We start from the raw sequence: 15,123 nt of genomic DNA, 5'->3' as shown, positions 1-15,123 counted from the left end.
AGACAGACCGGAACCAGATGTGTTCATATATGCATCTTCATATACACTGACCCATTTTTTTTGTATATTACAGTATCTGCACAAACATACATGCAGAATTCTCCAAAGATACAGCTAGACACAAATTGGAGAAATACAGTTGGGTCAAAGCAAAGCTGAAATATGTACACAAGCATGTGTGTGCATGCCCTGCAGCCAACACGCACACTCACATCAATCTCTGAGAATTGGCTGCAGCTCTATAAATAGTTCCACTGGTATTACGTACACATTACAAGCTATTACATCAGACAGGAGTTACTAAAGACTATTAGCCATTTGGCACACAAGCCTGCACACATTAAGATCCAACACATACAGGAAGTTTTGTTAGAAGGTAAAAAAGATGGCAGGCTGGATGACAGCTGTGCCATAGGAGAGGAGTCAGTGTTCATAAAACAGTAGGAGGGAAAGTGGGGACGACGCTAACAACATCCATATTTAATTCACTGTAATCAAAGATAAGTGATGAATTAGAAATAAAATGTCTCAATTATTCTTTGTCATTACTAATATGATCTCAACCTTCTGGATTACATGAGCTACCTAACTATGGCATTTTTAACTATGCATATTTTAAATAGTTTTATCTTTGTAATTTTGGAAGGGGTCCATGTATTATCATTTGTGGATGTTGCAGGTGTTGCAAGGGAACACTGACTATTAAAAACTCCTGCACTTAAATTCAACATCCAATGGATTTGAAACCATGCAAAACCACTTTGTCAGTGGGAATTTGTACACCTGGTAGGGCTGCACGATTAATCGTTAGAAAATCGCGATCTCGATTCATACTTATGTGCGATCTCATTTCCAAATGACAACGATTTAAAAAAAAAAAAAAAAAGACGATGACGACGTCCCGGCATTTTGATCCGGGACGTAATCTGCAAGTAAACAAGCGCTCACTCTTCCTGCTCAACAAATGACAAGGGCGGAGCCTTATACCACGTGGTACAGAAGCTGTGCCGTGTGATGCTAAAATTAGCAGGGAAAAAACAACGGAGAACACGTCAGGGATGACGAGAAAGTGACAGGAGAAAATCCGTCCCGGTCAACCACCCAAACATCAATAACGGGAACCTTATACAGCGCTTCCCTATACCCGTCGAACTCCCACAGGCACAAAGAAATTACGGAGGATATCACTTATCACCTGACCAAAGATATGGCTCCCATCAACACTGTGCAAAACGAGGGATTTAGGAAAATGATCAACACCCTAGACAAACGCTACACAGTGCCGTCCCGCAACTATTTTTCTATTGTTGCACTACCTGCTCTGTACACGCAGCGCCGAGCAACGGTGGAGACGGAATTTCAAGCAGTACAACATTTTGCGGCAACAACAAAACGTGAGACATTTGTTGTTTTATGTTTATTTATTGTTTTTATGTTCAGTCTCAACTGTTACGAAGTTGATGTGCAGTTAATAAGTGCAATAAATATTTATACTGGAAAAGAAAATCGTGAGAGAATCGTGATCTCAATTCTAAGCCAAAAAAATCGTGATTCTCATTTTATGCAAAATCGTGCAGCCCTAACACCTGGTGCAAGTTAGTGTGGATATCCCCCCACACCCTGGTGAAGACGCAACAATGCTGATGCAAACATTTGAATGTATTGCCTTAGTAAGGCTTTAGGTCACCAGAATAGCTTCAATATGCCTTGCTGTGTCATGTTGATGATGGTGCCGACTGTTATTTTCTTTGATGTAGGTCTAATATCCCACATGTGTTTCTACAGGTTGAGCTCTGAAGACTGATAAAAGGCTTTCTTAAAGGTCAAGTCAACTTCAAAGTGATTTTCAGTGGCCTTTCCCTCTAAGCACACAAGTGGACAAAAACTACCAGCAAAGGGTCAAGGGTTCAGGTTTTTCTTTTAATTGCCACCCGTCTGTATAACTGCCATCTCTGTTTTACAAAAGCCCTTCATGTTGCCAGAGAAGAACTGTAGCCATTGATAGGCTGATTTGGCTCACACGACCCACCCTAGTTCCATATTCCCATTAACAAGTACGCCTTATAAAGCCCCTCTGACTGTAATGCAGGGCTGTGTGTGGTCCAGGGCGCTCCTGGAAACTGACGTCTGGATGATGAGATGGAGGCACAAAAACCTGAATGAGCCTGGGACAATTGGCCATCCCTGGTCAATGCCTGTAGTCAGCATAAGTGGGAGGCATTAGCCAAGAATACTCTGCTGACTCACTAAGAAAGGATAGTGAGTGGTCCCTCACCATCCAATTACAGCATCAAATTAAGACCCAAGATATAAAAGGGCCTATCTGGGCTTAGCAGAGCCAGGATAGGGCAAAGTCCAGAAGGCAAGAATAAAAAAAAGGTTTACTGGACAAGAGACAGACAGAGGAAAAAAGATGATGAAGAGGACTGATGTATAGAGAGAAGCAAAGAAGGAAACAGTGCACAGTAACTGTACACATTTAAGTATGGTGGCAAGCTGCCATCTCTGCCACTGTGCAGCCAGGAAGAAGACTATACACTCTATATTGGGCAGTTAGTTAGCCCACAGAGCCTGCTCTGTCTGTAAACAATGGAGTCTTAACACCCATTTAGACCCAAAGTTAAAGCTTGGAGGATTCCAGAACCGAACTGAGTCAAATTTAATTAGCAAAGCAGGCCATGTAGCAAAAATTTAGGTCAGACATTTGGATAAGAAACAGTATTTAACAGCCACAGGAAATTAATATGAAGGTAGAGGGAAGGTACGTTATATTTTGACTTCAACTAAAGTGTTAGTTGCCATTTTAAAAGCACCTCAGACCCCATCTGCACTTTATTAGTTAGGTCAAAGTCATATTCAAGTTTAGTGGGTTATAAAAGCAGCCAAGTTAAATGAACTTGATAAATGTGTCAAGTAAAATTACAATTACTGTAATTTGACTATTTGTCACAAACCCCATTGTTATAGTCTTGCTTTTCTAAAAGCAAATTGTTTCTTTTAAATGGAAAACTCACAGCCCCGGTTTTTAAATGCATTATTTTTAAACCACAGAAACACAATAATACGAGTTTACAGGAGTGGCAATAAAATGTGGTCACGGTAACAGAAGTAATTAACGTGACTGAATTTAACATGTATTAAAAGTGTGTTTATTTGGTATGTGTAATCTTTTTTTTTTTTTTTTTTTTAAAGCGTGGGTCTTGTTCGAAGCTAGCCGTTACATTACTTCTGTCTCTCGTAAACTTAAGACAGAACTGTTCATTCAGTACGTGCTACAAAAGAAAGCCACTGCCGAAATACAGCTACAGCGTAGTCAGTTATTTTGTGTATTTTTAATGCCAAAAAAGTTGATAAGAAAACTAGAGGAAACTATGCTTACCCAAAATGTAAAAATCCATGCAATTTACTAATGTTCATTTGAATTTTAGTGGCACACTATTAAAAATTGGTTGAACATGCACAGTTTATGGCAACACGCTTTAGTGAAGGCCATCTAGACTGGGTTACCACGATGCAAGAACGGAGTCCCCCTATTTACTGTGACCACCTGCTGAGAAACACCCCGCATGGAGTCAAATATTTTACCAACAGGATTAGAAGTGGCAGTAAATGCTTAATTGTGCACCAGGGCTGATTGCCATCAAACCCTGGGGAGCAAATGTGCTTTCAGACCACTGCTGATTTGGACACAATGTCCAATTACAGCAGGAGGGCAAGATGAGGGGGTGGTGGAATTGGATGAACAAAGGATGACATCATTAGTATGATTTTGGCACTAAACCAAGAATGGTCCACTTGTTGTATGGCAAGCAGTGACAGTGTTGAACTGTTACCCTGAAGAAAGTTGAAACGACCAGCTGACGTGAGTGTATTCCTCTCATTTGCATTTCATACAATTTTATAAAATCTAACTACATTTTTACGCTACAGAAGGGAGAGGAAGCTACAGGTCTCTGTAGCATGATTGATTGAAGAAAAAACAAAGAGACTAATAGCATAACAGGCAAGTACAAACAACGATTTCCCATTCAGAGGAATCACAGCATGTGCCTCCGTTCTGTACAAACTGTCCTCAATAATGGGAGTTTTCTCTGGAGACATCAAGATCACAGTGTCTGTCTGTCACATTCTCTCTCTCTCTCTCTCATTGCTGACACAAATCCCATTGCCATCTTTTTGAGTCGAGCACTCGTCTCTTAAGTTTCTTGGATCAGAGTCTTTAAGCAATGGGGGAAAAAAAGTTGGTCTGAAGGCTGGTTGATTTCAGCGTTTCCCTTCTTTTTGTCATTTTCCCTATCGTCTACATTTTTCCAAGTTAAAGCTTCCAAGGGATGCTTATAGGTAAAAAAAAACAAACAAACAAAAGAACATAACTGGCTTTTCCATGCCATTTATTTTTTACTTAAGAGCCGTCTCCTCGATTTGGAAAGCAGTTCTAGTGGCATTCAATCATCCATTCGCTTCCGCTTATCTTTTTCAGGGTCACAGGGAGCGCTGGAGCCTATCCTAGCTGTCATAGGGCGACAGGTAGGGCACACCCTGGACAGGCTGCCAGTCTGTCACAGGGCCAACACAGAGACAAAGACAACCATTCACTCACATTCACTCCCGCATTCACACCTATGGGCAATTTAGTGTTTCCAGTTAACCTAACCCCACTAAGTGCATGTCTTTGGACAGAGGGAGGAAGCCGGAGTACCCGGGGAGAACCCACACAAACATGGGAGAACATGCAAACTCCACACAGAAAGACCCCGGCCTGATGGTGGAATTGAACTCAAGATCTCCTTGCTGTGAGGCAACAGTGCTAACCACCGTCTGTAAACATCCAAACAGTCTGTTGCAATCTAGGGAGATAAATGGTTTCATTTTTTACACTAAAAGCATAACTTAGCAACAAATTCATGTAATAAATAAATGAAAAAAACCCTTTAACAATACTTAAATTATCCCTCTTAGCAGCTTTTAATTTCTTCCTCCCTCATACTCCTGTCGCTTCTCTCCTTTTTTTGCCTTTCCACAGCAGCAGTTTCTGAAATCTGATCTGTCCTACTTTCCCCAGTCAGAGACAGAGAGGGAGAGAGCGAGCGAACGGGGGAAGGCTAGGAGAGAGGGAAATGCAGTCTTCATGACCTACATGAGTCCAACAGCTCTGTTCAGCTTCAGCCAGATAAAATGCCTACAGACAGCAACACACAGCTGTCTATGTGCGACGCACGGATATAAACAAACGGACATGTGTATACATACACATGTACATACACCTTGAAATATGTGTGCAAGAAGAAGAAAGAAAAGAAAGAAAAACATTCCCTGAAAACCTTGTGCTAGAAAAGGCCTGATGATGTAAAAATACTTAGTTAAGCTTCATGCACTACACGTTAAGCTGTTATCATAATCTGATGAATGAAAGTATTCTCACACATATTTGACACAGACCATCACGTATAGACTGAGAAACAGAGCAGAAAGCAAACAGTATCAGGGATTCCCATTAGTTGTGGGAGTAATATGATCCCGCCCTTTTAGCTGGGAGAAATGTGGCTTCTAATCTTACACTGCTTCGGGGACAAGGAGTGAAAGATGGACCCTTAAAGGTGTATCATCCTCCAGTGCCTGGGTGGTCTCACCATGCTCCCATTAAAAGACAAATTATTCAGTTAAAATTAATACTGAGAGGTAGTAAAAACAACTCAATTATATGCAACGCTTGGAGCTTTCTTCCAAAACCCCAAGGAAGGACCAAATCTCACCAAAAAGTAAATGCCTCCTAAATCCGTCACTAAAACATAAGTCTTTGATGAAACAGTAGGGATGCTGGGATGAAAAGGGATCAGTATTTACTTGGAGGTCTCTTCCGGTTTAGCGATAGTCTAGCTTCATTCTTGGGCTTACTCAAGAACGAACATGTTCTTGCTCGCTTTCTCTTGAACTTCAAAATAAAAGTACTTAAAACACTTTATCACAAACCTCCAGTTTAATCTTTATTGCTCTACTTTATGTGCTTTTAATCATACTGCAGCACCATGGCTGATATGGGATTATTTTAAGTATTTATAACAACAATGCTTCAACAAATATCAGGTCTTTGTTGGATTTTTTCGTAGTTCTGAAAGAAATTACTTTAAGAAGCTGTCCACCTGCTGTAGATGGTTTGGGGTTTGTTTTTTTAGGCCTGCCGCTTCTGTCGTTTTTGACTTGTCCAGTTTCCTCAAATTGTATTATACAATTCAAACAATACAAAGATTTGTCAGGTTTTCAGTTTGGAAATCACCTTGTTTGTGCAAAAGAGCAACAACTTGATCCCTGTCAAACTGGATGTTTTTTCTCCCATAGATTCAACTAAAGAAATGAAACAAATGTGTGACAGGCTGCTAGTAATAATGTGCCTAAAGATACAATTTAAATGTGGTTCTTTCCCCAAGTTGTGTGTATGCAGACAACACTGGTTCATCTCTAGAATTGGGGATTAATTACGAGTTAATTTTTTATGCTTTAATGATTCATAGGTCAGCAGTGTTAAGTGAAAATGGGCAGCCATAATGATTGGACAGAAAACACCAGTGTCCAAAGAAAAACTTTGAATGACTTTGAGAAGTAATGATCACATGAGTCTAGCTGGAAGCATAATATTAATAAACGAGGGCTGGATCAAGACTTGTAAAGCATTTGCATTTTTCCACAAACCAAGTTCATCTCAGGAGGTCTTTATTATGGTGGGTCATTTTATTTTCTAAGCATTTCCCTTGATATTAATACAGCTGTGAAATAAGATGAGCTGCTCTGTTCCGAGTCCCAATTATTGTTTGTACTCCAACTAATCATGCCAGTGTATTAAACAGGCTGTGTGTGTACATTTGTGCCCGTTCATCCATGTGTGGCACTAGCAGGCCGAGACATGTTTCCATTTAGTGGCTCGGGATAAATGCGGTGCTGACACACGAGATGTTCCAGACTCGACCGCAACCTGGCTGGCTCCCCTCCAGGTTGTATTTGTTCAGCGGGTGCCAAACAATTTGTATTTTGCAGCACTGAATACTGCAAATCCACTCACTTAATTCATTGTGTATACACACAGAATTTGCAGGACAAATGTCTCATTGGGTTGCTCTACATTTTCAGAAGTGTACCCAAGTGTCTGTTTGGTACTTCTGCCTTTTCAGGTTCCTTCTTTAAAAGATAATCCTACCATTGAACATTACATTTACTTTGCCACGCCCATACAGGAGGTTAATATGAGAGCTATTGGGATATGTTTTAATGCAGTCGATTACATCAGCAAAGCAGAAAATTAAAAAAAATAAACTGCAAAACTCTTTGATTACTTGGGTTAATCATTACATTTCACAGATATAATAATAAGAAAGTCAGCATACGAGTTCTCACAAAGGGTTACTGCTCCTTGCATTTTATTTTTACTCCTGCCACAAAAAGCATCACTTTGAGCTCAGGGCTAGATATAATGTTAGGAATAATGAGGCCAACAGGCAGACATGCATCAAACACACATGTCTATACACACGCACAATAAAACATCCAGTCTGAGTTACAAATAATCACAAAGACATAAACAGTACAAATCACACACACGTACACCACAAATGTATAAATGTAACTCGCCAGTGATTGCAGAATACAACAAGTGTCTGTATGTGTGTGTTTTCCATGTTTTACTTTAAGATCCACTTAAAAGCAAGGCTGGCAGCTGGAAGAGTGAGCCAGCAGATTTCTGGCGCTGCGTCACCTTTGATCTCTGCACAGTGTGGCTTGCAGAACACGGGAATGCGCGCACATAAACGTACTGTCGAGCACTCACAAACCTACAGATCCCCTATCGTAAAGACAGCCGTACGTGCGTTAGAAACGTGCAAATACACAAAAACGACCCTCCTCGCCAACAGACCTCTACTTTTGCATACATGCGCGCACACACACGCACAGCTGCGCGCAGCCACAGATGTTCCCACACATTAAGGCCAACAGTTTGGGCATCAGCAGCATTCCATTCTGAGTTTACAATGGAAAAATCTGCCCTTTGACCTGGAGCATTTTCAACATTCATGAAAGCAACAGCCAGGGAATGCCTTGTTTGAGTGCTGAGAGGTGGGATGGATTGATGTCCTTTATTTATACATCAGCTGTTTCTGGTTAAATACTGTTATGTTTATTTTCCTCCTCCAACCAACAGAACGGACGTCTAAGAATTCTGAGTTTTATTAAAATGACAATCCATTTATACGTGGAATAAACAGTACACCTTGTAAAACTATTACATATTATTATAGTCTCCATTATTTTGAAGCTTCTTTAATCACTATTTTGAAAACAAACAATCAAAAAATTAAATAAAATGTGTGAATTTTGAACTTTTAAGATGACTTGACATGCACAAACTGAGCATCAGAATTGATGTGATTTTAGTAACTTGTTTTTAGTGCCAGATGGGCTGTCTGAGTATTTTAGAAACTGCTGATCTGCTGGGATTTCCCACACAACCGTTTCTAGCGTTTACAAAAAATGGTCAGAGGGAAAATATCCAATGGCAGTTCTCTGGAACAAGCAGGTGGTCAGAGGAAAGAAGGAGGCCAGGATGCCTCAACCGGTGGCAACAGCAACTAAAATAACTAGTTATAACCAAAGTCCACTTCAGGTCATCAGCTAAGAACAGAAAACTGAGGCTAAAATTCAATGATCACCAAATTTAGACAACAGAAGAGTGAAGAAGCTTTGCCTGTCCTGATCAGCCTTGAGATACAGGAAGTTGGGTCCAAATTTGGCATAAATAACAGGAAAGGGTAACAGTGTGGGGGATGTTTTCATGGACTTATCAACTGAGCATTGTTTACCCGAGTACTGTTGCTGACAACACCCGTTCCAGTTGCCGAATCCTGCTTCCAGCAGGATAATGCAATTTGTCAGATCATCTCAAAAGGATTTCTTGCATATGGCAATGACTTTATCCCTCCACAGTCACCATATCCCAGCACCTCTGGGATGTGGTGGAATGGGAGAGTCACATCGCAGATGTTTAGATAACACATCTGCAAGAACTTTGTGATGTCATGATGCCAATGTGGAGTAATATATTTGAGGAATGTTTGCAAAACTTTTCTGAAACTATGCCATGAAGGCATCTCTAAAGGAAAAAGGCAAAAGGCAAATAAAAGCATGTAGCAAGGTCCCAAAAAAAAAAAAAAAAGTTGTCTCTATTCATCTGGACGTAGCGTTTTCAGTGGGAGAAACATTTCCTCACTCGTTCCAAGTGACTTGTGCCGTCTCAACTGACTGTAAAACTTTTAAAAAGCACATTTGCATAATGACTGAAACTAGCAATGGGCTGTGAGGCCAGTGTTAGTCAGTGGCCTGTATTTCCAGATGCAATATTTGCATAGAGATGGTGATTTTACATGCAAGGCTCTGTTATCTTTCAGAAAACACATAATCAGATGCAATACTTTTATAACACTGAACATATTATATCTGAAGAATAGCCAGTGTTCGTTCATGCTAGAACACTGATGAAATTTTAGACTGTCAGTTTTCTTAAATCTGCCTAAAAAACACAGCAATTACAATTTTATTTAATCCGACTTGCTCAATTGGACATGATGATGACACTGAAAACCAACAGCCCATTTGCACATTATTAGTGTCAACCAATCTTCCCCAGCTTGTCTGGCACTATGAGCTATTTTGGGTTTGTCATATCATCATGTGCAAATGAGTATTCATCTACAGAACTTAACTGTCACAGGACACACTTGGAAGTACTAGGGCCAAGCTAAGACCAAGTGGATCTTTGGATGACTAAAAGCTTGGAGTAAAGACCTAACAAGAGATGATGACAGAGAGAAAAGGACAGATGCAGTTTAACACCGCCCCCCCATTGGGATGATAGTGAAACAGACAAGAGAAGCCTGCCATAATGTGGAGTAAAGGGCTACAGGACATATAGGGTATGCTGAAGCCAACAAAATCTGGCTATCCAGTGACCATATCACTGCTTTTTACTCCAGAATGAATGGGACAACTATGGAAGCACAGCATCCACCAAGCAATGACTACACTACTGTTGTTTCTTAGAGGATTTCCCATAACACAAGCATACATGCTGTCCTACATGGTTCACAATGGGTACATGTATGTAGCCGGAGAACTGCCTAAAATAAAAAGCATGTTGGCAGTAATACAATGTACAGTACCTATGCACGCTTTTAAACATGCCACAGTAGTTAAGTGTCAGTGATCTTACAAAAAACTAGATCGTTCAGCTTTGTTGATCATCCAGAAGCTCTTGAAATAACCTATTTTAATGATTCTCATGCACCATCACTGACTAAAGCTTTACACGAACACTGTATTTGATCTCTGTTCATTAAAAATAAAATAAAAACACAAAACAAAAGAAAACACTAGCCCATGTATTTCACAGTGTACAGTTAAAAAAAAAAAAAAAGCCTGTGAAAGGAGAGCTGAGAATTAAGTGGAGGAAAACGGGAATGGGTTGGGATGGGGTGGCTTTTGGGGGCTGGGTGGGTAATTGCGAATCATATGGCTGTGTCAAACTGCGTGGCCAATGATTCCTGACAGCCCTGCACTACATCCTCATGCACGGAGGCCAAGGGCTGAAGTAAGGAGGACCAGAAAGACAGAAGTATGAGTCTGTCAGAAAACGCCTGGAGGTCGGAAAATTCTGTAAACTAAACAGAAACTTCTCCTCAGCAGACTGGCTGCTTTAATTTAGTATTTGGAGGACATGCAGATGAGTACACAGAGACAATGTCAAAGACAGAAGAAAGGGCAGAAAGAAGAAAAAAGGCACACAACAGGGCACATATGGTTTAAATGATAAAGTAGAAAGTAGGTGCAATAATTTACATGCTCACCATCCTACATGTCAAACCTAAACAACTCACTTTCTTCTTTATGGATCTGAACCACTATACCACAAGAAAGTGGTGCCATCGTCTCCGAAACTGGACCCCCTTATTAGGCACTGGTGTGAGATGAGATTGCTCCATGGGAGAGTTTTTAAGTGGAAAGGTGCTGAATCAAATTTCCAATGAGACATACTTTCCATTGCTATCAACAATGGATAGACAGTGCCAGTGCTGTAAATAGTTTACAGAACTCACAAAGAGTAAGAGGCGTTTGTGAATGCAGCCACACATGTATCTAAAAAACAAATATACCCGTATGCATGGACGGATGCATAGCGCGTTTGCATGTTTACAAAAGTGTGTACACCGTAAACACACAAAAGGAGTTACATTTTCCATAGTTGCTCTTCTTTGTAAAAGTTTGGTGATCCGTAAAAAACCTGCAAAAGGTCCTGTTGGTCTTTTTTTTGTGGGGGGGGCTGTTTATCTTTATGGGTATGTTCAAGGTTTATTACAGTCAAACCAGTCTCACAAGACAAACACTTCATGATGAAATTAAATGTTTACACAGCGCGTGAAAGATGTAAACAAAACGTTAGCTTGGAGTTGTCATATACAGAACAACAGTAATAGGAGCCAGACTGATTTATCATAGGGCCAATATCATCAGCTGGTAATTAGCCATTTGCTAATGAATCACAGCAGCAATTACAGTCGGTAAATTACAATTTAAAAGATTAAAAGTAAAGACGACCCTTCAACCATGTTATGGGTGTGGAAATAGAGTTTGTCCACCTGAGGCATTCAACAATTTCCTCTCCTACAAAGACAACCCCAGCCCAGTTTATGTCCAGCTGTGTTGGGAAAAACTAAATGCTGCCAGATGTATCTGAATATTGGAGAGGAGAAAAAAAACCAAAAAAAAAAAAAAAACCAAAAACCACACACCACCAAATATTGGTCTATGCCTTAAAAGTCTAATAATAAAAAATAAAATTAAAATAAAATACAAAAAAGTCTAATAATCAGTCAGGCTTTCATCTTTTGCTGCTTTATTAAATCATTGCTTGTTACAATGCTCGGCACAAACAACACATCAGATCACCGCAGCTCTGCTTCAATGTTAGTGGAAACTGTTGGTTTGTAACAACTCCAGTTCCTCTCCACATTCCCCAAGACCGCACTTTACACTCTGCATAGAATATTTAATTTAATATGTGTATTTTAAAACAAAAAACATCAAAAACATTCACATGCAGAGTGAGTCACCCACTATAATAAAGTGGTTTCGAATATTTACCCAATACGCCTGCTTTACTAACATACAGACAAAATGTTTGCACAGTTAGCAATTTAATCTGAAACTCAAAGTCCTCGTGAGACATTAATCTTTTTAACCGCATGACCGATGATTTACCAAGGTGTGTTTGATACCTGATGAGCTTGGCAAGCAGTGTCTGGAACAGTTTTGAAAAAGCCAGACCAAAAAAAAATAAAATAAAACATTTTTTTTATAATTTAAAACTAATTAGATAAAATGTATCAGTGAAAACAGACGATAAATTCAACTTCTTTCAAAACCAGTTAAGGGAAAGAAACTTTTTTGTTTGTCTATTACAAAAACAGAGAAACTCTGCTATAGCTGATGCTAGAGCGCAGTATACACCAGTCCAGCTTGTTTCCTTTTTGACTGTCGTCACACCAAAAAAAGAAAAAAAAAAAAAAAAAAGACAAAAAAGAAAAACAAAACAAAACCACCGCCGTGGATGCCAGGGAACTCAACTGTGGTTCACTCACAAGCACATATGCTACACACTGGGCAAGACGTAATCTTGCAGATCTCATGAGAATCCAGCTGCCTCACAAGGTACCTGGATTTATGGCACATCTAGGATTTCAAGCTCAGAACGTTTCCACACAACTTTTGTTTTTTGAGGGAGGGCTCAGAACGACTCAGCTGGAACTAGAGTCTGTGATCTCGTACCAGAACAGGCAGGAGCTGCAGCCAGAGTATTTATGAGAAATAGTCCACCCCCATATTACTGTAAACTGCTATGTTACTGTAACCAGTGTTGGCTGGTTCCATATGAAGATCATTAACCTTGTTAATAGAGAGACTCCAGCTTCCAGGAACAGACAGAAGAGTCCCTAAATCTTTGTCAGCACATAACAAACACACATGCCAACATTCAGCCATGTGTGCAGGTACACATGCTCACAAACAAACACACACGCACACACACACACAAACGCTTCCAGTCCACATCTCACTATTTTCCTTAAATCGAGCCGCAAACCCTCTTGAAAACATGTGCACTGTACAGTACAGTGTCATCACATGCAAGCAATAAACATGCCTCAGACGAGCAAAACACGGGGCAGATGTGAGCCAGGAGACTTTCCCAAATGTTTGACATGGCTAGCATACAGATGATTCACAATATTTAAAATCTGCATCCTTCAAAACAAATACAGCACTTTGAGTCGAATGTGCTTCAGTCAACAACATGAAAATAAATCAAGGGTCTGTGAATGTGTCACATCCAGTTCTTCAAGAGGGGAAAAAAAAAGTCTTCCATGCTCTCCCAAACAATAAGACAAAAAATGTTTTTGATCCAACACATCCAAACGCAAAGAGATTAACATGTAAAGTATGGAAGCCCGTTTCCGCCACAAAAAAAAAAAAAAGGATCCATAACTTGAAATTTCGAGTTAGCGCTGCCAATCAGTAATCTACGTGAATGACGTCATTTCCTTGTTACCCGGAAGCTGAAGCCCTGAGCTACAAATGCTACAGCTAAGCTACCAGTATTATATCCAGTCATGAATCCACAGATTGCTGAGTATTTTCAGCGTGGCTTCAAACATAATGAAATCCTTGTGTTATTAGCTGAATCGCATGACGTCGCTATCAGCAAACGTGCACACGAAAGCGCCAATTTGTTGCGATGCGGTTTTGAGTGCGCGTTACTCTGCGCCATATGCTTCCGGGTAACAAGAAAGTGACCTCATTCACGTAGCTTAATGATTGGCAGAGCTAACTCGAGAAAAGTAACTCGAAATTTTGAGTTATGTTTCTCCAAATTTCGAGTTAATAAGTCGAAATTTCAACAAAATATTTCGAAACTTCGAGTTATGGATACTTGTTTGTTTTTTTTAAGTGGCGGAAACTGGTGAAAAAGAGGCGAAAAAAACAAAAAACAAAAAACAACTTGAATTTTACTTACATATTTGCCTGAGGAAGGTTCCCCAGGTGGTAGAGACCCAGGACTGAGGACAGGTGAGCTAGCTGGACTGCAGAGCTCAGGGAAAGGGTTGGGGATGGCCGGGAGAGATGATGTCCTCAGCTGCTGCTCCTGCTCCTGCAATCTCCTGAAGAAAGAGGCGGATAAAGACGTGTAAAGTGGTTTGATGAACAGAGCATGTCTTTTGGTTTAAGCTTATGTTTATTATTATGGTTACAAAAAACAAAAAACAAACTTTAGTCCAAGTCCATGACCTGGAACAGCCTTTTTAGAAGCAAACTTTAAAACAGAGCTGCTGACAGCTGTGAAATACGTGCAGGAAAGGCGGCTAGAATTAATAAAGTTCTGCTGTACAGTATTCAGCCTCATGCCCGTTTCTGTCTGATCTGCTCGTAATGAACAGTCTCGAAGCAAGTGGAAATCACAGAGCCACCCCAGCCAGCTAGTTAATTTTTTTCAATTAATAATACATCAATGACGAATCAAGACATCGCTTTAAAGCAGATTTCTCTTTTTTTAAATATATAAATTTGGCACATGCAGTGTAAGACTCAAATTATTATCGGACAGCCAATCAACCATTACTTTCAGTATTTTTTAAATTGGCAAGTCTGTTTGTGGAATCCCAGCTTAATAACTACAAATAAATAAATGTGTGGAAGACTGCTTAGCCTCCGTTTCTCTTCCTCAGTCGAGCTCTGTCGCTCCGAAGAACCCAGCGAGTTCAAAAGGGAACGGGCCTTTTGATGTCGTCCCATCTGAGCCGGAGAACAGGGTTATCTAGAGGTCAGTCCTGAATAATAAGAACTTCAGGGCCTGCTTCTGTGCGTTTGAAAAAGAGCGCTCATAAGACAGAATACTCCATTACCTGATGCTCCCCTCCTGTGTTATTGTCACATAGTCCAAAGGCGAGTAATGGGCGCTGACACCAGCTCTGCGGTGCATGCACACAGCTATACTTCTATTCTCCCAACGTGTATGAGTGCAGCCTCGAGGAG

General features: G+C 40.3%; 1 protein-coding gene across 3 annotated transcripts in view; it reads right to left on the bottom strand.

The window, feature by feature from the left end:
• Positions 1-15,123, bottom strand: part of grb10b (growth factor receptor-bound protein 10b) — a 71,628-nt gene that overhangs the window by 16,832 nt on the left and 39,673 nt on the right. For all 3 annotated transcript variants that reach the window (XM_082552854.1, XM_082552856.1, XM_082552855.1), the window contains exon 5: positions 14,108-14,252. In XM_082552854.1, the coding sequence (XP_082408980.1) occupies positions 14,108-14,252 (145 nt within the window). The remainder of the gene's footprint in view (positions 1-14,107; positions 14,253-15,123) is intronic.

This window comes from Aulonocara stuartgranti (assembly GCF_965226115.1).
Source record: "Aulonocara stuartgranti genome assembly, chromosome: 11".
NCBI lineage: Eukaryota > Metazoa > Chordata > Actinopteri > Cichliformes > Cichlidae > Aulonocara > Aulonocara stuartgranti.
The sequence above is the reverse complement of the archived record's forward strand: the minus strand, read 5'-3'. Positions and strand labels throughout refer to the sequence as shown.